The sequence below is a fragment of the Anser brachyrhynchus genome (genome assembly GCF_964034855.1).
Source record: "Anser brachyrhynchus genome assembly, chromosome: 20".
NCBI classification, from domain to species: domain Eukaryota; kingdom Metazoa; phylum Chordata; class Aves; order Anseriformes; family Anatidae; genus Anser; species Anser brachyrhynchus.
Window position 1 is genome coordinate 5,647,858 of NC_137713.1, and position 22,994 is coordinate 5,670,851.

The 22,994-nt window shown below is 39.4% G+C and overlaps 1 protein-coding gene and 1 long non-coding RNA gene across 4 annotated transcripts in view; one reads left to right on the plus strand and one right to left on the minus strand.

The window, feature by feature from the left end:
* Positions 1–3,814: 3,814 nt before the first annotated feature.
* Positions 3,815–17,462, plus strand: LOC308180737. Its single transcript, XR_013941170.1, has 2 exons — positions 3,815–4,094; positions 17,164–17,462. It is a non-coding gene; the product is annotated as an uncharacterized lncRNA (long non-coding RNA).
* The window catches only part of FOXN1 (forkhead box N1), a 42,050-nt gene continuing 24,599 nt past the window's right edge, over positions 5,544–22,994 (minus strand). For 2 of the 3 annotated variants that reach the window (XM_080562819.1, XM_080562818.1), the window contains exons 4-9: positions 22,425–22,535; positions 16,378–16,505; positions 15,475–15,571; positions 9,386–9,593; positions 8,319–8,846; positions 5,544–6,522 (exon numbers count right to left, since the gene is read on the minus strand). In XM_080562819.1, coding sequence (XP_080418945.1) covers positions 6,254–6,522; positions 8,319–8,846; positions 9,386–9,593; positions 15,475–15,571; positions 16,378–16,505; positions 22,425–22,535 — 1,341 coding nt within the window. In that variant the 3' untranslated portion in view covers positions 5,544–6,253. The remainder of the gene's footprint in view (positions 6,523–8,318; positions 8,847–9,385; positions 9,594–15,474; positions 15,572–16,377; positions 16,506–22,424; positions 22,536–22,994) is intronic. The other variant, XM_080562820.1, reaches the window with a different exon arrangement.

The window sequence follows — 22,994 nt, forward strand, 5'->3', positions numbered from 1 at the left end:
GCAGGGCCACACCTGCCTTGTTTTTAGCTCATTGCTCATCCCTGCCTGCTGCCAGGCTTTTCACACTGGCTCAAAGTGCACCAAACGCACCCTTGCTGGCACTGCGGCCTGCAGCGGCGAGCCGCGGCCCTGCCTGCCGGGGGCTGTGGTAGCGGCGGGGCTCGGCGAGCCCTGCCAACGGCCCCGGCCCCTCCGTGCGGTGAGGAGGCCCACACCGCGCCTCGGTTGACGTAATTTATTTTCCGGTGACCGCAGTGCGAATAAAAAGCCTGAGTAACGCTCCTAATGACGGCCTTGGCCTGAGTGGTTTTGTTGGGAATACAAATTTGAATGGTTTTACGCCCCTCTCCTGTGCCCGGGTTAAAAATCGAGAGGTTTAAAATAGGAAGTCTTCAATTCGTCTGAGCAGTGCCGTGTTTCAGCGCTTTGCTGCTACGGATTAGGGAGGCTTAGTAGCCAGCGACTGCAGTCCGCTCATCAGTACTTAGCGGCCTTGAGACTCGTAGTTCGCTACCTGTGCGGAAAAAATGATTTGCAGCCAGGTCGGGGGGAACTCGGTCATTGTTGGAGAGGAGTTCCAGCCCCTGCGGACATCCCGAGGCCCTTGCTGAGCCAGGGAGGTTAATGGGGGCTGCCTTCCTGCTTACCCTACACCTTTACTGCTCAGAGCCCAGGCCCAGCAGTCTGTGACCAAAGGGTCCCACAAGGTCTTGGAACGGATTTCGCAAAAGACAGAAGAATCGCTGTTACAAAACACTGAATAGCACCGGCTGCCGGCTTCCCACCGCCGGCAAAGGCACTCGTTTGGTGGTGGTTCCATGTCAGTGGCCATCTCTTGTCTGTTCGCAACCCGTTCGATATTTGTTACACCAATCGTATTGTATCCGAGACTTTTCGTCAGTATGCTAGCTGACTGAGAGGCAGCCAGGGGAAATAAATCCGGTACGCCTTAATGTTGTTCCTTCTGCTGTTCATTTTCACTAATGTGCAAATGAGTATCATTTGTGCACGTTTGGTTCTTTGTCTGAACAAGACCTAAAAAAAGACAAAACCCAAAAAACTTTCAGCTTCTCAAAGGAACTGGATTTAAACTTTATTTTATGAACTAGCTCAATTGCTTCATTATTTTAGTAGTACAAATCAGTAGTTCTCAAGTAAATTTTTTCTTTGGCCACACATGAGAAAGACTAGTTTAAAACTTCCAGTTACGTTGTTGTAGGGAGGGATGCATGAGGACCATATAGTTCATCAGCTAGTGAATGTTTTGGTTTTGTCTGCATTAGACTAGAAATGGATTAAAAGTCTGCAAAAGCTGAATACAAATATTTACATACAGATATGGAAGGCTGATTGAAGTATTGTAAAAATGAGAAATCAGCATTGATTACCTAAGGCCTGGAATCCAAATATTTGTTTCAGACAGTAGTTTAATGTTACTTGAAAGTGCCAATAAGTCACTGGCACTTTTCTTTTTAATCTCTGTGTGAAAAGAAGAAAGTTAGAGGCCTAAAGAAGCCCTGATGTGCTAGTTCGTACTTTCTCTGTTCCATAATACCTATTCATCACTGTCGTTTTTAAGTAGCTCAGTGCTGTGCCAAGGCTTTGAGAGATTATGCAAAGATACGAACATATCTGAAAAGAACAGTAACAAGAAAAGCAAATGAGCCTTCAGAGGTGATGGTTTTATAACAGAAAAAACATAGGAGACAGCCTACTTTAGCCAGAAGTCTTGTAGCACTTAATTTGAACTCATGTCATGAAAAAAGAGCTTGAAAACGTAGTTCTAATGTAAATTGCTATTATTTGAATTTTTCTGACATTTAAATGAAACATACAATCAAAAAAGTTAAACTAATAAATTTTAAACTTTAGAATGCAAATTTTTCCTAATCATATGCTGGAGAGGGCAACAGTGAATGCTTTCTTCTGTTTGGCAATAAGATATTTTTACGGTAATTGTACTTAAGAGTTTTTTCTTGTCTGTTTGCATAATGTGTTTGATTTAGTCTGGTTAAGCAAACATCATTAAACTTGGACTGGGAAAACCTCATTCTTTTCTTCCTTTCTCCCCCTGTATCAATATGACTAAAAATGGGCTTTACTGCAAATGTACCTTAAAAAGATTTGCAACACGCAAAATGCCTGTTTCATGGTAGGTACAGCACAAGGTGTCACTAGTTCTACAAGTTCTAAGAAAATGCTCGCTGTGCTATTAACAACTGTGTCAAAATTATTTTACAAGTACTTACACAAGATAAGGGTTATTCTTCTGGAAGCAATAAACTTGAATAAAAGGAGTTAAATGTGTTTTTTACTTTAAAAATATTTTTCTGGAGTTGTAGTTTATAGTAGGACTCTTTCTTCATGGGCCCATATGTCAGTGTTTTCTTTTTTCTTCTTTTTTTGGTATGTGTGTACCAGAATCACTAATGCTAAACTGAAGCAGGGCAATTAAATTCTGGATGTAAGAGCCTAAATGGGGGGAGAAGAGGAGGGGGGGAACCCAGACGATTTATATTGGTTAATAACTTGCAGTCCTTTTTTGAACGTTATTTTTTTTAATATAAGAAAAAATATGTAATGGCTTTTAGCTTCTGTGAAATGCCCAACAGTCTTAAATATAGAATGCATTGGAAAAAATACTTTAAGGTGCTTAAAATAAATAACTTATAATTATATAAGGAGGACAAGCCTCCTTTGTGTCAATACAGTATGTCAAGTAAGTCAAGTAAAAACACAAGAAAAACATGTCAGAGTGTTCATTTACCTTTTTGTTCTTTACGTCTGGTCATTCTTCAAAGACTTATTACCATGAAAAATATAGACTACGTTATGAAGCTTAGGTTTTTCTCTCTCTTTCTGTTCCCCCCTTCCCTGCTTGTGATAATCCTTACGGTCACATACGTAGAATATATTAGCGCATCTGAAAGAATGTCCTAGACTGGTAAATGCAGAGTTTAAAATATATGAATGCCACATGAATTTATGAAATATGAATGAATTGCTATCCCCTTAATTTATATCCTTAACAGTAAAAAAAAAAAAAAAAAAAAAAAGAAAGCTTTTTAAAAGCAAATTTAAAATCTATGAATTTTGAGTTTCTGTAGCAGATATGTAGCTCATCTTGGTAAAGTGCTGTCCAGAATCATACTGTCCATTTTAATGGATTTTTTTTTCATGTGCCATAGTCTCAAGGATTTCTTTTAATCACAAATAGTTCATTACAATTTTCCTGTACTTTTAGAGTGATGGACCTTTTTAAAGCCTTTCATCTGGTATGTTCTCATGCATTTTCTTGACATCATTTTCCTCAGCCAAATACAAACTGGTGGGAAGATTGTTAGTTTTGTATGGTAATATCTCACTGGACATCATGTGGTTCACTGTGGTACTTGGTATGCAAAAATTTATAAGGATTTTTATATGGGCTAACAGGAATTTGATGCATGTGGTGTTACAAGGTAGTTAACAACTGAATATTTCACTCCCTTAGGCCTCTGAAAATGTTGATCTGCGTACCACCTTAGCGGTGTTTGCAGTGCAGGACCTATAAATGGAGACAGTCTTATCCTGAAAAGTCCTTAGGGGCGTAAGTAGCTATTTTTGGAATTCCCACTGACATCGGTGTGGATGTTCCCTGAGTCTGAGCGGCTGTGTCTCCGCAGCTGGGGAGGGTCGTGGCGGGTGGTTTCACCCCAGCTGTGCAGGGTGCTGGCACGGCTGTGCTCAATGAGCCGGGCAGGCAGTATACATGGGCACAGAGTCGTGCAAATCAGTTTCTCAGCACAAGCCAAACAATCTAATACTCGTAGGTAACATTATGTACCAAATATATATGTCTATTTTTAATCCTGCAAAACTTTATTGCCCGTTACGGAATCGTGGTCTATGTATTCAGGATGCATTTGTTGCTTTAGCTCCTGTTTTTCCGACAAAGATACACAAACTGTGGCCACTTACATAACCAGGTGCATTCAATGTGTTCCTATTAGTGCTAGGCTCTGCTTCCAGCCCCAAGTTGCCAAGGAAAGAGCTGTGGAGCTGAATGGACGTTGAAAACAGTTGTCAAGGTTCCAATGAAGCTCGTGAAATAGGTAGGATTTGTCACATTTTCCATGGTTCCTTGTAAGTTGGACAGTCAGACATCTTTTATTCATTTAGTCTAGGCAAGTGCTGCTTTTTTACACTGTCACCTCCCTTTCTGGAAGGCTTAGGAGTGATGCTGGCATATTTCAAGGAGTAATAGCTATGTGTTGCAGAGCCGGCAGGGGGTACAGCAGCCTGCTGCTACCTGAGTGTGGGGCGGGCTGTTTGGTTTTGCTTTCCCTCAGTGCATGATTACATTAGAATATACATTTGTTTGGTTCTTTTTTTTTTTCCTAAAAGGTATCTAGCATAGTATTATCGCTCATTAAGCTTGTGCCTGATACATATTTATTTGTGACTCGGTAACTTTCAAATTATACTGAATATAATGTTCATCAACTTTACATAGTGTATGCTTTAGGCTTGTTATTTAATCTGCATGTTTCTAGTGATGTGAATGTCAAGAATCGATTCTCCCAGCTCCTAACTTATGTTTGTATGGCCGTGTCCCTGCTGTTTTTCTCCACAGAAGAGCTTGGCAAGCTTGAATACATTTCCCACTCTGCATGTTCTGGCTGCAGGAATGCAGAGCAAGAGGGGCTCAAATCAAGTGTGGATTTCTTAATAGTTGTGTAAGGGATTATGAAGTTACATCACACCTATTCTTCTGAGGTCTTCTCTACCTGTCTGCCCCTAATCTGCTTTTGCTTTAAGCTTGGGCTAGTAGGCATAGGTGAGGGTGTAGATTTGAACCTGAGCTTGGCTGCAGTCTCAAGTGGCATTAATCCCACCTTGCTGAGAAGAGAGGCTAGCCAGACCTATGTGCGCTTATTTCATCAGTACTGTCTCACTGTTCTTTCTACCTCGTCTGTGCTTTTTCATTACAGTTCCTTGCTACTTTTTTTTCTGCAGTGTAAGCGAACTTGTCCAACTCAAATTGTAACCTGCTTAGTTTCTCCTGTGTTTCCACAATGCATGAACAGAGATGTTATCCAAGAAAGCGTACTTTCATATTTATTTGGTTTGTAGACTATATTCCTTAGTGTTAAAGGTTCCTGCTCCAAATTGCTTTGTCTTCCTGTGCAATAAAAAACAATTCTGTAAGGTTACAAGCAGCAGCTTTATGGTAAGTTGAGAGAGAAGAGTGTTCCTGAGAAAATGGCTGCTGAAAAGCCCCGGTTTAGTTCACAGTAGGAGGAGTGTGCTATGCTAAAGCAAGGGCTCATCAGCATCATCATAAACCCTGGTGGATGTTTCAGATGTCAACTGGATGCTAAAATAGAGATGCTCTCCGGATTTGGCTAGCTGCAACAATTATTGTTCTCTGTCTTTTTGAAAAATGATAGTAGTAATATAAAAATAATCTTGATTTAATGGTTGAATAATTCATCTTACTGTTCAGCTTATCTGGGTAAAAGTAGAGGAATTAATATGAATAATTAGCAGCCAAGTAAAAATTCTATTAAATTGTTTTGTTCTTTTTTATTAAAAAAACAGTTTTAAATTTCTTTTAAAACACAGTAAAACTTAGATTTTTCACTAAAGCATATTTGTTGCTTTGTTTTAGTCTCTCAGCAGCTAGTCCTCTATCTTCTAATACTTGCAGAATTTTCAGGTTATGTTCTTGTTTATCAAAACCCAGAAATTCTTTCAAGGGGACTGTAAATGTTTTAGTGTGTGGATTTTTTTGTTAATATTATTTTTTTTTATTTTTTTTGTAGTGGTCTGTAGCAGATGTTGTTGACATCATTGGCTTCAGGAAATAAGTTAGATTATCGTTTCCCTTGACTTCAGTGTTCATTTGCAAGCAGCTTTCATAAAAATATCGGAAAATCATTAGTTTTCTTCTTATAGTCACTTGTTTCAGGAAGATGCAGAAGATGAGTGGCTTGATAAAATGGTGTTGACCAATACAGTGGTTAACAACATTATCTTTAAATAGTTCTTTTCCATTTTTTTAATTATTTTATATATATATTTTTTTTAGTATCTGTTTGTAGAAATTATTAAAGTAAAGCTACATATCCTGCAGGTGAGTTCTGGAAAAAGATCACTCTTATTCCAATGGCCACGGTTTCAGCACTTGTAGCTGACATAAACTGTGTGTGTGTGTGATGGTTAGGGCTGTACCTGGACAAAAATAATTACAACTAGGATGGCGTGTGGTTCACATTAGTGCTATAGGTTTGGATCCAGAATTACTTAAGTAGGCAGGAGACACTGTATCCAACTCCATAAAGGCAGAGTAAAGGGTAGTGAGCTGTAGGTCGGGCAAGTTGCTGTGCGGGGTTCCGTTTTGCACGTTGATGTTGCTGCTGCCGCCGTTCTCCATCTGGCAATGAGAAGGGAAACACTGGGAAGACGATGGGGATGATGAAATGAGAACTAGGGGATCCACGGCTAGACTGTCATCTTTCAGCTCCTCCCAAAGATTTCCTGTGACAAAACAAAAAGGATCGATTCAACTTTCTTTACTCGTGCCTTTTTGAAACGTGGTTTCACGTGAGAAATCAGCAATTATGCAGTTGTGTATGCTTTATGTACTCTTAATCACTTGTGATTGAGAAAGGAGGAAGATGGTTTAGCTAGTTATTATTTGTCTGTCTCCATTATAAATTTAAATCTTAGAAGGATTAATTTAAGAAAATTATTTCTGTTGATACTTGGCAAGATTCTGTCGCAAATATATGCTTACTGAAGTGTAACTTCTAGCTGAAGAAAGCACCACGAAAGGGGAAGTCACCTCTGTAATCTTTGTAAGCTACTGAAGACAAATCAGCAAATAATACAGCTGGGCTTCTCATGTGCTTATGGCACAGCTTTATCTGGATTACAAACTAAGTTACCGGACATGCAAGTGACCTGAGGAATCAAAAGATCTGAAACATTCCTTTTTTTTTTTCCTGAATTATGCCAAAACGTTTCCTGTCTTTCCATTGAACATGCCTGTCTCAGTGACAGCACCAAACAAGGTGCTGCAGGAGGGCTGCGTTTCCCATGTCCCTCACTGAAGGTTTCTTTGAAGGGTGCTGGCAGGGATACTGCTGCTCCAAAGCTATGCCCATCTTCTGCAGGCTATCCAACGGGATAAAACTTTTGCTTGAAAAAGCTTGATTTTGTGTGTGTGCATAATGATTTTCCTCCCAGTGAGAAGGCTTTATCTCAAGTTCCAGAACCTCTGATTTGAGTTTGATAATTTTTTTAAAAAAGGAAGAAAAAAAGCTTAGCTAAAGGTAAATAACTTAAGGAAAAAGGCAAGTACAGAGGGAAGATGGAATCATACCATATTAGCGAAGCATGCGGAATACTCACACTACAAACGAGCGTGTTAAACTGAATAAAATGGGCAGAGATTAAGTGAAATGAATGGAATGTGAGACCTGGCTGCCTGAAAGAGGAAGTGGCAAAGGATTCAAAAAATTACGTTGTTAATCCTGGTAAAGCAATCTGGGCATGGCAGGATTGCGGAATATTTGTGACTGTACAATGGCAAGGTAATTGCATTTGCTGAGTGCTGTGGATTATTAAAATTGCATCTTTTACTCTGTCTTTTAGGCTGCTTTGTGTAACACTGTTTGTCCATGCAGGAAGGCAAACCTTGCGTGCTTTTTGATGCTGCAAGAGCTGCTCGTTTGGAGGCCACAATCTTTATTTTATGTGTTTATATATATGTGTAAACTTGGTATTTTTGATTACTTTTCTTGCATGGAAAGCTATATTCAAAATCCTATCCATTCAAGATGATTCAGTTATTTAATACTGGGAATTTTGGCGTCAGCATTGCATGATTAAGTATTTAAGAACACCTCAGAAAACATAATTATTCAGTGCATAGAACATGTGGGTGCCTGGGAAGCCTGTGAGGGAGTAAAGAGCATTCTTTTGAGCAAAGATATGGGAAGGCTTTGAATCAATATTGATGAAGAAGATTCCAAACGTATTGCAATACATAATATCAGCAATCTTTGGCAAGAGTAAACAGGGTTGTTTTTTGTAAACCCTGGATGTAAATCTGTAGCTGTCTTGGGAAACTTTCTGAAGACATAACGTGGAATTCCGTATTGCACAGAATAACGTAACCTAGTGAGGTGGTGCTTGCGGCGTGCACAATGAGTTCAAAAAGCCAAGTAAAGCTTATTTTTGCTAGTGTTTGCGTTAATGTGGGATGCATTTAAAAAAGGAAGGGGGAAGACGGGGCGAGCCTAGGCCGTGGGAGTACCTTGGATGCCCACCTTGGAGGTCGAAGTCGGTGAGGGACGGGTTGAGAGCATCGATGTCGGTGCTGAGGTCCCCTTCTTGCAGGAGCGGGTCGTGCACCGTCCTGGCCGCGCTCTGCTCCGCCAGCACCTTCATGCCACACGCCGGGGGTGTCTGTGCTGGCAGCGGGGAGTCCTGGCTGATGCCGGGCTGGCTTCTGGCTTCGTTGGGAGCCTCCCCAGAAGGAAACAGCGGCTGGTGCTCAGGCGTCTGCTGCATTAGAGTGCTCGACATGGGAGGGAAGCCCGGTGGTGAGGTGTAGCAGGCGGTTTGCTGCCCTCCCAGCAGGCTGGGTACCGGGTTCTTGACGTGTAGGGCTCCAGGGGTGTGGATGGGATGGAGAGGCGGTGGGACACCGGAGGAAAGAGAGGGCTCGCCTAAGGAGTGGGGTTGGACTGCCATCTGCCTGGAAAGGGATGAGCTCGCAACAGCGGTTGGGCTGCAGGACATGATAGAAGATCTCAGCTTCTCGCTTTTGTCGCCTATCAGCGTGTCAAGCTCTTCTGCAAAACAAGGGGGAAAAAATAAATCCGTAATTTAATTCCTAGCAGAGCCTTCATCTTCGCAGTTTGCAGCTGGAATTTTAGTATTCCGTGGGAAATGGATGAGTGGAAAGGCAAACAAAAGTGCAGGCCTTGCAATGAGAACTCCAAAAGCCTGAAATGTTTTTCTAAATTGTCAGCGCTAAGTGCGTATTTAGTAGATTGTGTTTCCCTGTTCAAGGATTGCGTATTTATCAGTTAATTTAAATTTTCGTTCTGTAGTAATGATTTCAAGGTTGTCTTGACATCTCACTAAACTTCAAGATGAAGAGAGAATTTTTCTCATTGTAGTGATAAAGTTGTGCTTTTGGGGCCTATTTAGAAGCACTCCTGCAAAACCAGGTCTTATTTAATTCTGCTTTTTTAAATGTATGTTATGGAAAAATTCTTAAATGTTTTCCTAAATTATGTGTAAATTCTGCTATACAGCTTGGTGCACATTGCAAAGAAAAGTTCTGGGGACTGCTGTTGGAGAACTAACACACTAATACATTACTGACCTGGCTTTGCCATACTCTTCCTTACAGCAACGGGGTCTTTCCTCTTCCATTTCTGAAGCTCCTCCTGCATCTTATCAATTTTGGCTGGATTCAGAGCCCACAAACAGCCTTTCCGAGAAGAATTGCCTGTCTTGTTTTCAACTTTCTCAAAGCATTTGTTCAAAGATAAGTTGTGGCGCACAGAATTCTTCCAGCCATCTGGAGCTGTCTGGAAAAACAAATCCAATCTAAGAATGGAATTTCAAGGAAAAAAAAAAAATCCCAAATATATTTCTCCACTTTGACTGGTGAGACTATAAGAAACGCTGATTAGGTTATACTTTCCACAATATGAAGTTTGTTTGTTAGAAGGAAGCCACAAGAAATGTTAGAGTCACGTTGTGCAGGAAGGGAGGAATCTGATAAAATAGCAATCGATCTAAGCAGGAAGGTTGGCCTTGTCAGAGGGACTGCTAGAGTTTTAAGAGTGAATTTGCAAATCACAGGAATTAAGACTGTAAGGAACTATGTTCTAGAACTGTGCAGTAACAGGAAATCTGCCTTCTAAATCTGTTTTGGAACAGGTGGAAAAACTTCAAACACATAATTGAGGGACTACATGCTACTTGGACTCAAATTAAGTGTCCAGGCAGATTTCGAAAGAATTTTAGCCTGCTGCTGTAAGTGTAACATTGTATATTAGCCAATTATACCACCAAATGGTTTAATTGCAAACCCTACAGATGAGATACAGGTTTCTACATCCGATCACTGGATCCTTTTGCTCTATGTTTATTTTTAACTCAGTAGTGGAAGCTGGAAGGCTCTTTAAACTGCACAGCACATGTAAGCTTCATTAAAATTATTCCTCCATTCTTATTTAGGTGTTTGCTAATTAACGAGGTGTAAACAAAATTCCCTCCTTACTCTGAGGGCAGTTTTGCCTCCAACTGCAAAAATGGAAAAAAAGAAGACAACTTAGGGCTAAAAAGTCTTCCTCCGTTTTCTCAGTTTTATACGGAGATGTACATACATATATGACAGATTTTAAAGCATGTTTCTGCAAATTGGGAAATAGTTTTGTCTCATAATTATCTGTTGATGTACTTTTAAATGTTCTGGTTTTTTTTTTTCTATTTTCAGTAAGATAACATTTTTAAAAGTTTTCTCTTGATCTGACTTTAAAGTTTGAGACTCTTGGTCATTAAATAAATTGGCTTACATTTTTTCCTGTTTGTTTTTGATTTTTACTTTAAACTTATTTTCAGTTCTTTTACAAGCAATAAGAATTGCTGAAGAGAATATAAGGGAAACACTCAGAAGAAAGTCATGCTCAGATTCTGGTGGGAAACGCCTGTTAAAATCGATCTTGAAGAAATGGCACTGTATTATTTCATTGCATATAAGTTTTTATGGAGCTTTTGTTTGTTTGATTTAACTCCTTTCTGTTTACTTAGTCATGCAGCCAAAAGATACTGCCCATCGTGTTTAGGCTCTGTAAATTAGTGTGCTGATTCGTATCAAAAGATTCCTACAGCAAATTCCTGGTGTGTCACTTCCTTGCTTTTCTTTTGGTAGGTGCTGTACAATGCTGTTGGTTGCACGTGTGAGCGGAACCGCCTTAGCTCACTGCCGCTGCAGCATAATCATAAAAAAGAAGGGAGCAGGAAAAATGACTTGGCACATAATGGTAGGAATCCATCAATCTGAGAAACACAGCTCCGCTGTAACAGATGCAACTGCTGGTTCAGCTAGGCTTCTTCCTGTCATTGTAAGATCAGGATTTCTTTTTATTTTTATTTTTATTTTTATTTTAAATTAACTTCTCCTGTGTCGGTCAAATGATATTTGCAGAGATGAGAGAAGAAAACTCTAGTGAGAATGACTTTAGAACTCATTAGATTGTAAAGAATGATCTTCAGTACAGGTGTATGTGAAGCCTTTTTTTCTTTTTCTGTTTTTTATAACTAATTTTGAATACTTTTCTTCCCCCCCCCAAAAAAAAACCAACAACAGCAACAAAAAACAACAACTCATGTGTGTCATGTGAATTAAAAGAAATTAAACAACTCTCAAAGGCATGTGATGTTGCCTAAGTGCTACTCACTATAGATCTATACTCATGGATGCAAAATATGTCATAATTGTTTATATTTATTTATAAAAGTAAAAAGTGGTCTTTCCTAGCTTGTTGTGAAAGTCTGTCTCATGGAATAAGGATTTAATAGCCCAGCTGAAGAATCTGAGGGTCAAGTATAATGTTTTCTTCATTAAAAGTATTGATTGGTTGTGAGAGTTGAAAACATGATGTTAACTAAAGCAGAAAGTATTTTCCTTTCATAACAGCAAAGTTCCTACCCTTTTGGCCCACCTGATGTCAGCATTTCACTATTTTGTTCGCCCGTCCCGTAGGTGAGACAACCTACATTTAATTTTTAAAAACAAACCAACAAAAATACCAAACCCGACACTTCTGCCACAGGGTAACACCGAAGATGCTCGTCAGTGTTTCTCCCTTGCAGGTCATATTCAAACTATTTTCTGCCAGTTCCGAAAGTAAATAAAACTTTCTAGGTAAAATGTGCACTTAGGTACTGAATGAGCTAACCTGAAGGAATATTCATGTTTCTTGATGTGTGCGAGTCTACGGATCCCTCTGTATCTAGACAGGATAATTGGTGTTTCTGCTAAGCCCCGGAGAAGACGGGAGCGGCATGTGTTTCTCAGAGCTTTTCAGAATGTGTGGGGGTGTAAACTGTGAGGTAGTTTTAGAAATGTAAAAGCAAAAAGTACACGGATTTATTCTGGAGACCAGTGCCAAGAGTTGAACAGGTTCTTGCGTTAAACGTGGTATTGCTGAGCAGAGAAAAATAGCTGTTTACCTAGCTGGGCCCTGAAGGAACGCTACGGCAGCGTGCTCCTGTTACTGCTCTGCCACCGGTTTTTTTAAGTTAATATTTGATTCTGTGTTAATGAACTGAGCTTCGGCTTCTGAAGTTGCTCTCGTACGATTGGGATCCCTTCCTAGAGCTTGTTTTTTGCCATTGATACATTCAGAGTAGTGGGGAAGAAGGAATTTGACAGAGCAAGAAAATACTTGCTGCTGTAGGTCCGTCTGACCACAGACCTCCCTAACCTCTTGGACCACTGGCAATAACTCCAATTAACAAGATTAAAGCTTTGTGTTAGACTCACTAATCACTACAAAGAAAAAAAAGGATGACAAGTAAAAAAATATTATTGTGCAGACCCATTGATCCTGACCGCCTCTTGAAGTTTAAAGAGTTCAGTGATCTTGCAAAACCCTTTCTCTTTAAATCTAGGTCTCAAGAGAAGGGAGAGGTACATCAAAGAGTAATTCAACTTCAGCTGTGTAGATTTTTTTTTTTTTTAAGGACGTAGGAGTTGGATTGCTCTGTTTCAACTAGAAATGAGATTGTTGCATCATAGAAACTAAATTTGCTGTGGCAGCGAATACGAGTTAATTTGACTAGGCTTGTATCATCTAATGTCTCCCAGCAAGATTCGATGTACACTTGTACTCTGTTTCTCTCCTACTTAAATTGCTTCCCCTCCCCCTGTTGAATCCTGCTGTTTAGTGAGTTATAGTATAAACAACAAAATGTCCCTTGCCGATTTTTACATTACTTCATCTTTCTGAGCTTTCCCCAAAAGAGGGAGGATAGAGAATATTAGCTTTTGCCATATATTGGTAATTCCACGGGCTGTTGTAAAGACCAGAAGTAGATAGGGCTTAGTCCTTATAGACATATTTTCTGTGCTTATTTTAAGGATGTTTGGGATGAAACTATTCAATCATTCTTCTGTATTTGTAAGTAAAATGCAAAAATAATACTGTTGCAAAATACTGGATGTTCCAGTAATAACCCCTGCACCATTCTTTTCCTATGGTGCATATGAAGGCACTAACCTCATTCTCATTGACTTTTAAATGATTTAAGAAAAAGACATGAGGATCTGCAAAAGAACCCTTCCAGTGGAACAGGCAGGTCTTGATAATTAAGAAGAGCAAGGTTTAGATTAGGTATAAAACAGTTATTTAAAGCTGTAGGAAAAGTACACACAAGGCACGAATGAGCGTATGTATACACACAGACAGATGAACACGTACCTATATACGTGATATTTGGAAGTATCACCATATAAATGATACATGATACTTGCACACAATGTGTAGTTGAGGAAAGGATGTATGTCTCCCGAATATTTCTACTGTTTCACAATGCCCTTAACTTCAGGACCAGGAAGATGACACCTTGCAGAGTTACAGTCTCGGGTATACTCTGTGCACATCGGCAGCAGCAGCATTTGCTTTGCAAGCTGCTGATTAATTTTATTAATCAGATGTATTGTAAGACAAAGGAGAATTAATTGCATTTTGGTCTGATGAATAAATGTGGGTATGCTGTTATGCCTCTAAAACTTTATTTTTAGTATTACCACCTGTGTGCCTGAAACATATTTATGCTTTCTTTCTAGAAAAAAGTAATCAGACAAGGATGTGTTACTTTGCTTTAGATTGTATAATTTGTGCTTTATGCTAAGAAACATAGTTCTGCAAAACACCGGTTTCAAAATGTGGTGGTCCAGGACCTTTTTCACAATTCTCTAATTATTTTCCTTTGTATTATTAGTGTTTCCTGCAGCTAGTGGCAAATGCATGGAAAACAGAGCTAATATTTTAGGGCTGAAATAAAAATCTCTCTCCTGCCATGCGCCATTCTACCCATTTTCCTTTCCCCACTTACATTGTCATCAATACTTAATTTCGTGTGTGTTTAGCCTAAAATCATTTGTGTCCATGTGACTTAAAAAAAAAAAAATATTGAGTGCTTCAGATTTATTCCATGGATTGTAACTAGTGGTGTTGTCGTGGGATACTTCTTGAATTAGGATGGTAGTGCTCTCTTTTTCTGTTCTCTTTTCTTGCTTGTAATAAGTAATAGGGTAGGTGATGATTCCTTTGGGAGGAAAGCTGGAATTCTGGGAATACAGAAGTGTAATGAAACCTAACAGTTCATCCATCACGATAATGTGTTTTCTTGTTCTCTGATTACTGGCAGGTTCACTTTTATTTGTTTTGCAGGCACTCGTTATCCTCAGTTAAGATCCAAAACCATTGAAAAAATGTCAGATTATTCTTAGTAGTCTTTTCTTGATACAAATGATAGAATTGCCTTTCTGTAGTTGCATTAAATCCATTTGAATTTCTGCATGTTTGTTAGAAATAGGGAACCGGACGGACTCGTGTTGGTTAATTTTTGGTTTTGGGTCTTGCTCACAATTGTAGGTCACTTGGTCTGGAATCTTAGCGAGGTGTTTTTGGAGAATCGGCAAGAATAAAGCCCTGTGTTGAACAGCAGCCGACAATTCAATTATAGCTCTTTTAGAAATGTAACTGTAATCCTTCTGCTCTGGGATCGTGTGCTGACTCATCTCTTTCCACTCACCTTCCATGTGCAAGAAGCCATTTTCTCTTAGAGCACGGATTTAAATTTCAATAGCACCTGGTGCAAACCATACACCCATACCTTCACCAGCATCACAGTGTAATTATGAGCTTAGTACCATTTATCGCGTATTATAGTTTTCTTTGTACAAGTGATGAGGTTGCCTAAAATGGATATCCCAGTTCCAGAACAGAGCAAGATAACCTTGAACCTCTGCTTCCACGTGAGTCCGGAGGTGCTATTAATGGCAGAGGAAGCCACAGGACCAGTTCTGCCTGTATTTGAGATCTGAGAGGAAGGGATGGATGTTGTTTTTGAAATTATTTATCCTTTTTATGAGTTGTTAGTGAGGAATGGCCACTCGCTATCTACGCAAGCTCAAAGCTGGAATGGTTCTCAGTATCTTTTTGTGTTAAATATTACCACATACTATGTATATTCTGCCTAGGCGTGGAATAAAATGCTGGGTAGTTTATGATCGTAGAGGTGTATAGTTGTTATGATGTTCATCTAGTAAGAAATTAAGTTTTTTTCCATCTTGAATCCCCACCATTATTCCCCCTGAAACCAGGGAAGCTTACAGGCAGTGAGAGTGAGTGAGAGATTTTTCTTGCCCCCCCCTGTAAATGCAGAACTCACCTTAAAGTAAGGAAAGTGTTCTGTCATGAAATTGTAAATCTCACTGACTGGCAAACTCCCTGTCTTGCTGTTCTTGAGTGCCATGAAGATCAGGATGCTTTAGGGAGAGAAAGAAAAGTATTTAAACCTGTTCTGCTTGCCTGTTCAGAAGCAGAAAGAAAGGCAATGTTTTTCACAGTGCTTGTAATTACTGTGGCTTTCACTGTCACAGCATGAATAGGGATGATGCTTAAAGTTTCCACTTAGCTGTTTACAAGCAATCTCCTTACGTTGCATAACTTTTAGAGTTAATTGTCAAGGTAGAAGGTCCAACCTGAGTTTCAAATAAAGTAAGAGGAAGTGGAATCAAGACAACAACCTTTAAATCCTGGCAGGGTGCATTTTTTTTAAGGTTGTGCTTGAATACTTAAATTGATACAGGGCACACACTGAGTATCAGACTGACAATGGCAGACGGTATAATTAACATTTGTCTAATCTGCTTCACTAGACTGCCATTTGGGGGCTAAACCTATGTGGTAACTAGCATATCTGATACGTTTTCTAGGCATTTCCTTACCCTAGTAAACAGGCAAAAAATAGGTGTATTTTCCAGGACCTGTATTAAAGCTAAGCATGATTAGTCTTGCGCTGATGAAATTTGCAACGCCTAAGATCTTGTATTAGAGAAACGTCTAGCTTTTCTGTGGGTGATCAAGACTGTTCACATGCTTTGCAGCATTTCATTTCCCTCTGCTTTGGCCCCAGAGTCTGGAACATCTTGTGATTCATACAAACAGGACAGAGCACACTGGGAACAAGACAAATAGGAGTAAGCATGTTGTTGCAAATTATGCTGGAAATATGCCATGGGTAAACAGTATATTTCCTGTAACACTAGGACTTGAAAAAATATTTTATTACCTGTAGGAGTAGATGGGTTTGGGAAATAGAGGCTGCTGGGATTCTTGACTGCTTTGAGGAGCAATTCTTTGGTACGGGTAGTGTGAAGAAGTAATGTAGGTCACGGGATAGCTGCCTCCAGAGGGATACTGATGATACAAGAAAAGAGATGTCACTTGGCTTAGCAACAAGTTCTCAAAATATTTCTGTATTAATAACAACATTCAACTTTAATTCTGAGGATCTTGTCCTCCATCTACGTTTAATAGCTGTTTTGCAACGGCAGACCTAAAGTCTTTCTAGCATGATATTGAAAAACATTAATGTTACTAGTTAATGCTTAAGAAGTGGAAGAAACAGGGCATGTATGAAAAGAAACTGCCTGAGATTTTGGCTGCTACCAGGTCCTTTTGCAGTGCGTTTTGTGTTGAAGTGCGTAGAAAAAGTACTTGCTTTTATTACTGCCTGTTATGCTCCTGAGTTCTTGTGAAGAATGGGAGTCATTGTACTCTGTCTATCGTCTCCAGATAATGCATAATTTTATAGACCTAAAGCATACCCACCTTCAGCTATCTCTTTTCTAGTTGAAGTATCTTAGCCTGCTCAGCCTCCCCAGAACATTGCACTATGCGGACAAATAAATTAATGTTGTAACTTTATATAAATAAATAAAAAGGACAGAACAAGCTACTTTGAACAATGTGCATCATAGAAAAATAAACCTAAGTAAAGCCACTGAAAGTGTAAGAAGCAGCAGAAAAGTTTTGACTGAGTCTTGTTTGTTTCTGTGCTGTTTTTTTTTTTTAGCTGAAGAGGGATACACCAAGGCAAAAACCCAAAGTGTATGAAATCTGCTCCCAAGAGAACAGCATCCCAAAGCATCTGTTCTGTTTGCTGCTATCAGGCAAGACAGTAAAAAACAAAACAACAACAACAAAAAAAACACCCACCAAACAACAACAAAAGCTTTTGTTCATGAATGGCATCAGAATATGTATTAAAATGAATGTATTATGGAATAAGTTAGTAATGTCATTCCCAGGGTCAGGAGAGTGGCTTATGAGACATTTCTTCCTTCCCTGCCTCCGGGAGCCCAGGCAGGTTTTCATGTTGCCTGACTTGTGCTGAAGCTGTGAGGCTACTCTGTGTAGGATCCCTTCGTGATCAACGACAAGAAACAGGCTTCTCCAAGAGGCCAGGACCTTAAGTGCTGTTAACCACCACCTCACGCAGTTTATTCTTCTCCACTTTCTATGTCAGAAACCTAAAGAGAATGAACAGGGCACCTAAAAGGAGATAGCATTTATGCTACCCTCGCCCCATCCCTAGGGACGAGCAGCAGAATGCGAAGCTGTCTCGTCTAGAGATCTCTAAGCATGTCCAGCTCTCAAGACATACTAAAGCAATGGCTGGCCTACATAAAATCGCCATGATAGAAATATGTGCAATTCAAAAAATAGGTAGAACAGGGCAGATATTCCATATAGATAGTCCTGATTGCATCAGAGTTTCTGCAGGTTTGCTCTCAGTTTTCCATCGCCGCAGCTGGTCACGTATTTTTCTTTTCCCAATTAGAGTTTAAACTTGCTGGCAAGCAGCTTTCAAGAACAAAGAAGCACTGCCCCGCTGAGGGGAGATACCATCAGTTGGCTCTCGGTGAGGGAAAGGCTCCCACTGAACTCGGAGCTTGGTGCGAGAGGAATTTCTGCCTCTTACAGATGAATCTTTCCAGATGCCAGGGCTAGGGCATGGCCAAAATTAGGAATCATGTCACACGCTATTAAAAATCTGCTTGCATGCCTTCGCTAGTACTCAAAGGTTGCTGAGCCACGCTCTGGTGTTTTGCTGCTTACCTCTAGAAATCCTGTGTCATGATTTTTTTTATGGTTCCTCTGAAAGACTGTAATGTAGCTTTCCAGAGTTGTCAGGAATATTTTCTTGGCAGTTAGTTTCTACGTATCCTTAGTTTCTTACTGCCATTCCTATTTTCAGACCAACAGCTTCTGTTGCTCTTGGTCTTTGTCCCCTCAAAAAGCTCGTGAGGGGTTACCACGTGCTTACAAAATGTTCATAGTTTATTTCTTTATTCTGGATTCTGAATAATTTATTTCAGTTTCTCAGTAATTTTATTTTGAGTTTTTTTGCCTGATTGCTTTTATCTTTTTTAATATTAAACTGCCTGAAATGGAATGTGGAAAACCTTACCGAATACACTAATTTGTTTGCTACAGTGGAGAGGGTGAAAGAAATGAGACATTCAGAATTAATCATGTCCTGCCACGTTAAGCTACATACCGGGCAGAAGTGCAGGCTCCAGAGCAGCTACAACCTAATTACCACGTGCAGCTCGGTGCTGCCTGCTTTGTTGCGTTGTGTGCAGATTTTTCACTGGAGTAGAAAACCGGACAATTCATGCAATAATTCTGATTTTATTGGTTTCAGTGGCTCTTTGAAAGGAAAGGACACTAAGATGGGGCTGGTTGTGATGTCGTCGCCAAAAACCAGAACTGGGCGTTTTAAGGATTATTTCTCTTTTATTGGATTCATTACTCCTTTTTGAGGGAGCAGAGGCTGGGGAATGGTCTGGTACGACAGGCTTGAGCTGGTTTTACAGTCGCACAACTGGCATGAAAGGTGTCAGTGTTTTATGGTGGGTGGGTAGGTGACTTCAGTGAGTGTCTGCTATTTCTTTCAGGTCAATAAGAAGTAATTTTTCATCTGAGTCACCATTTGTGTTGTGTCCAGCAAAGGGGAAGGTGAGGCCATTTTATCATTTGGACAAAATTAATGAAGGAGTCCACCTCTCTCATCCCTCTAATGAAAAGCGAGGCTTAGTTCGAACATCCTTCACTCCGGGCTAGGGGGCCCGTTCTCCTGAGCTTCACTCCCTTCTGATTTAAATCGCTCTGATCCATTCACATTTGAAATGTAAAACATTAATAGTGGAGCAGCTTCATGCAAAATATATTATTCCATTTCTTCTCACTCTTGTATCACTGTTCATTCCTACGATTATGGCACATGGACGGCAGTTCTGCCTGTTAAGACTTTGGCAGCTCATACCTCTCATTTTTCCTCTCTGAGTGGTACGGCGTGTTGCTGTGCTTTTACTATAGTAACACAAAGAAGCACAAATACTGGAAAGTCTAACAGCAACCTGCTGCTTGTGAGAGATCTGTCCCAGTGCCAACCTGCAGGTGCACGGAGGACTTTCCTCTGGTGTAGTGCTTGTTGTATCTTGCTCCCAGAGGATGTTTCAGCTGTATCATTGCAGGCTTTTTGGATGTGCTTAACCCCCATGGGCAGTAAGAGTACTGGTGTCAAAACTGCAGTGACAGGGGGAGGGTGCTCGTTTCAGAATGAGTAAAGGAATTAAAAATATTCGAATGAATTAACAAGGTAACTGGAGCTAAAATGTACACAAAAATGACATTTATACTGCCTGTGAGATGTATGGTGCTGTGGCACATTCATAACGTCTGTGCTGCAGTCCCAGCGGGGAGCTGTTTATAATTGCAGCAGAGCTTTTGTGGCAAGTTAATCCTGCATCTGGGACCCATTTCCTCTAAAACAGTAATAGTCAAATCAATCAATTTGTAAATTAGGATGGTAGTGTAACATCACCTTTCTTTTTATTCTGTTTTGATTTCGTTATTATGTTTTATGAATTCTATAAAGTCCTAGGCTAACCAGAAAAAGGAAAAGAAAAAAAAAAAAGTAAATTAATTATGGTGGTGCTGATAAGAATTTAAAAGATAGTTAAAGATAGTTGCTTTTGCCAAATGTTAGGGGGGGGGAAAAAAAGGTAAATTCTGGCTAATGGAAAGCCAGAGTAAGGGAAAAAGGCAGAAGTGAGGTTATTCTCTAGCCTCCCCACACCTATTTAAGCTTCTGTACGCTTCCAGAGCTTTGCAAGGTTACCCAAGGAGAGCAGTGGATATAAAAAGCCCTTTATATTGAAACTATTTGGCCTTCAGCACTACCTGGATGCCCTGTGCACATTGGTCTGCCCTTGTGCAAAGCGTTGTACAAACAAGTAGTTGAAGTGAACCTCTGTGCCCCGGAGTTAATCTGATTTAAATGCAAGGTCCACTTAGTGAAGAGAGGCTGTCCAAGGCTGAGGGAGCAGGAAGAAACAGTTGTAGGATTTGAGGGGGCTTGCTGAGCTGCTTTGCCATGCCATCCTGCTGATGGCTTGAACTCTCTGAGGTTCAGAAGGGCCTTAAGTCCCTGAAGGTCTCCCAGTGACTGATACAGTTACGCAGTCTTACTCTTCCTCTCTTGGTGTTTATGTCTTATAACAATGAGACACCTCCCTTTACATTTCAGTAGACAGGTAGGGGATTTACAAGCATGAGACGCAGAGCTTAAAAAACATGGAATACCACTACAGGTGTACGGAGTAATTTCATTCTTCCTTAGCAATGTTTTACAAAACTCTTACAAATATAATTCTGAAGAAGTTATCTGTGATGGGTAATTTACTTTTATCAATGGTCGTAAATTCCTACACGTGGACATTCTTGTTCTTTAGTCATTCAGCATCTATACACAGATATTACTTAAATTTTCTCATAAAGAAAATCATGTCAAAAATAAACTTACAGATATATATACATATTTCATCACTGGGGACTAAATCCTTGGGATGAATGGTATGATTAGTATTTCAATGACTCAGGCTGGTCGCACCATATGAATTAACAATCCCAATGAAATATCCCACAGTAATCTTTTTGTTTTTCTATGGTTTTACATCACTGCTCTGCTAGTCATGTTTTTTATGCTTCTTGAACAAGTTGGATGAGATGGAACAATTGATTCCGCAATATCAGTCATCAGTCAGTGGGATCTCAAGAGTCCTAACTCAAGAGTGAGCTTTTATATTCAAATGTTATATATAAATATGAGTTTGGTGTGTGTGTGTGTTTGTATATATATATATATGAGTTTTGGTAGTTGTGTTATTTTTACCTTTGTATCTGAAAAATAGTCATTACCTTAATTTCACCTTAACTATTTTTTTAATAGAGTGTTTCAAGCATATTTTTTATCTCCCCAAACATCTTTCTTACTGAAAATTTTGTACATTACAGAGTTACAAAGTTTTGTACACTACTTGAGCACAAAAGAGGAAAATGTCAACGCATGGAACATCATCTATGTTTACATATAAAGAAACACTTAAAGACATGTAAGAGTCATGAAGATGACTTTTTGTAATACATACCCTCCCTGTATGTCAAATTTTCAAAGCTCAGTAGATTATATTCACAAACTTCTATAAATGTGTACTAGCATCACATTTAAGGTTAAGAGATGTATGTATGATTTTACAAAGATACTACATGCATGCTGCTTTGAAAATAAGAACTGACACATATTCAAATGACTTCCAAACACATGTAGAAAAGCATTGTGTCAGTTACTCCTGTGTATCTGAAGTATTAATGATATAGTTACATTACGGAAGAACAACCTTCATATCGTGCATTCTCATGCATCATCAGCATTATACTCAATTATGCTTCAGCTGAATAATCTTTCACCGGGGATGATGTAACAGTCAAAAGATTGCAAAAGAGATTTGTGTGCCATCAAGCAAAAAGAGAGTGAGCATCATTGCTTTAAAAGTGTTTTTCTACGTTGGATCTAGATTATAAGTATACAGTTACATATTTAATATTTTATTCTGAAGTTAGAACACAGTAAATGCCCTGGGATCCTGAAATGCCAATAGTTATACAGCAGTAAATGGCTATGCCAATAAATTAGCTGTTTTCAAAGCCAATTTTCTTGAGCAAGATGGTGAAAATATAAATAAGCAGTACTAAGTTCCATTTTTACAAATTATTTTTTTTCTGAATGACCATTTTAAAATGCATTTAGGTATGGTTCTCTTGAGATCTCATTGTCGTAAACAAAATGTCTGTATATGAACACAAACTAATCCACAAATACAAATTTAGTAGGTATTGTTTCATCTACCTTTTTTGAATTATTACCGTAAGTACTATACTATTAAAGTGCAAGAAATACAGCATTTCTTTTCTACATATTGTACTGACCTGATGGAAAGGATGTGAGGGGCAATACATCTGTTGCACTTGAGGCTGATAGCAATACAAACCCGGCTGCCCTTCCAGTGGGGATGTCCTAAGCTTGATGTCTGAATCCTGCTAGAAAATATTTAGGGAAGGCCTTATTAGAAAAAAACACCTCAATTTAAAATAAAATAATCCCATCAATTTATACGTTATGCTTCATACTTCTTTGGATTTGATTTGTTCACAATAAGTCTTGCACAGAATCTGTTTTACACTCTAGTGGAGTACAGGAAGAAACATTCTTGCATTTATATAATTACTGATTTTAAAAAGGAAATCCCAGTTCAAATTCCATACAGAAAAACAATTCAGAAAATGTCACTTGCAGTTTTATTTTTTCCCCCACATACACAAACTGCATGCTCCACTTTTCATTCCTGAGTGTGCACGTGTCTCTCCCCTTTTTTTCCCCACTCCTTGATTTTATCTTGCGGGCTGTCAGTAACTCAAGCTATCACTGAAGTTCTGTGATTAGGAAGAGGGTAAGTGGTTAAACACACCATTCCCCGCGGTGTTTATTACGTAGTGCCC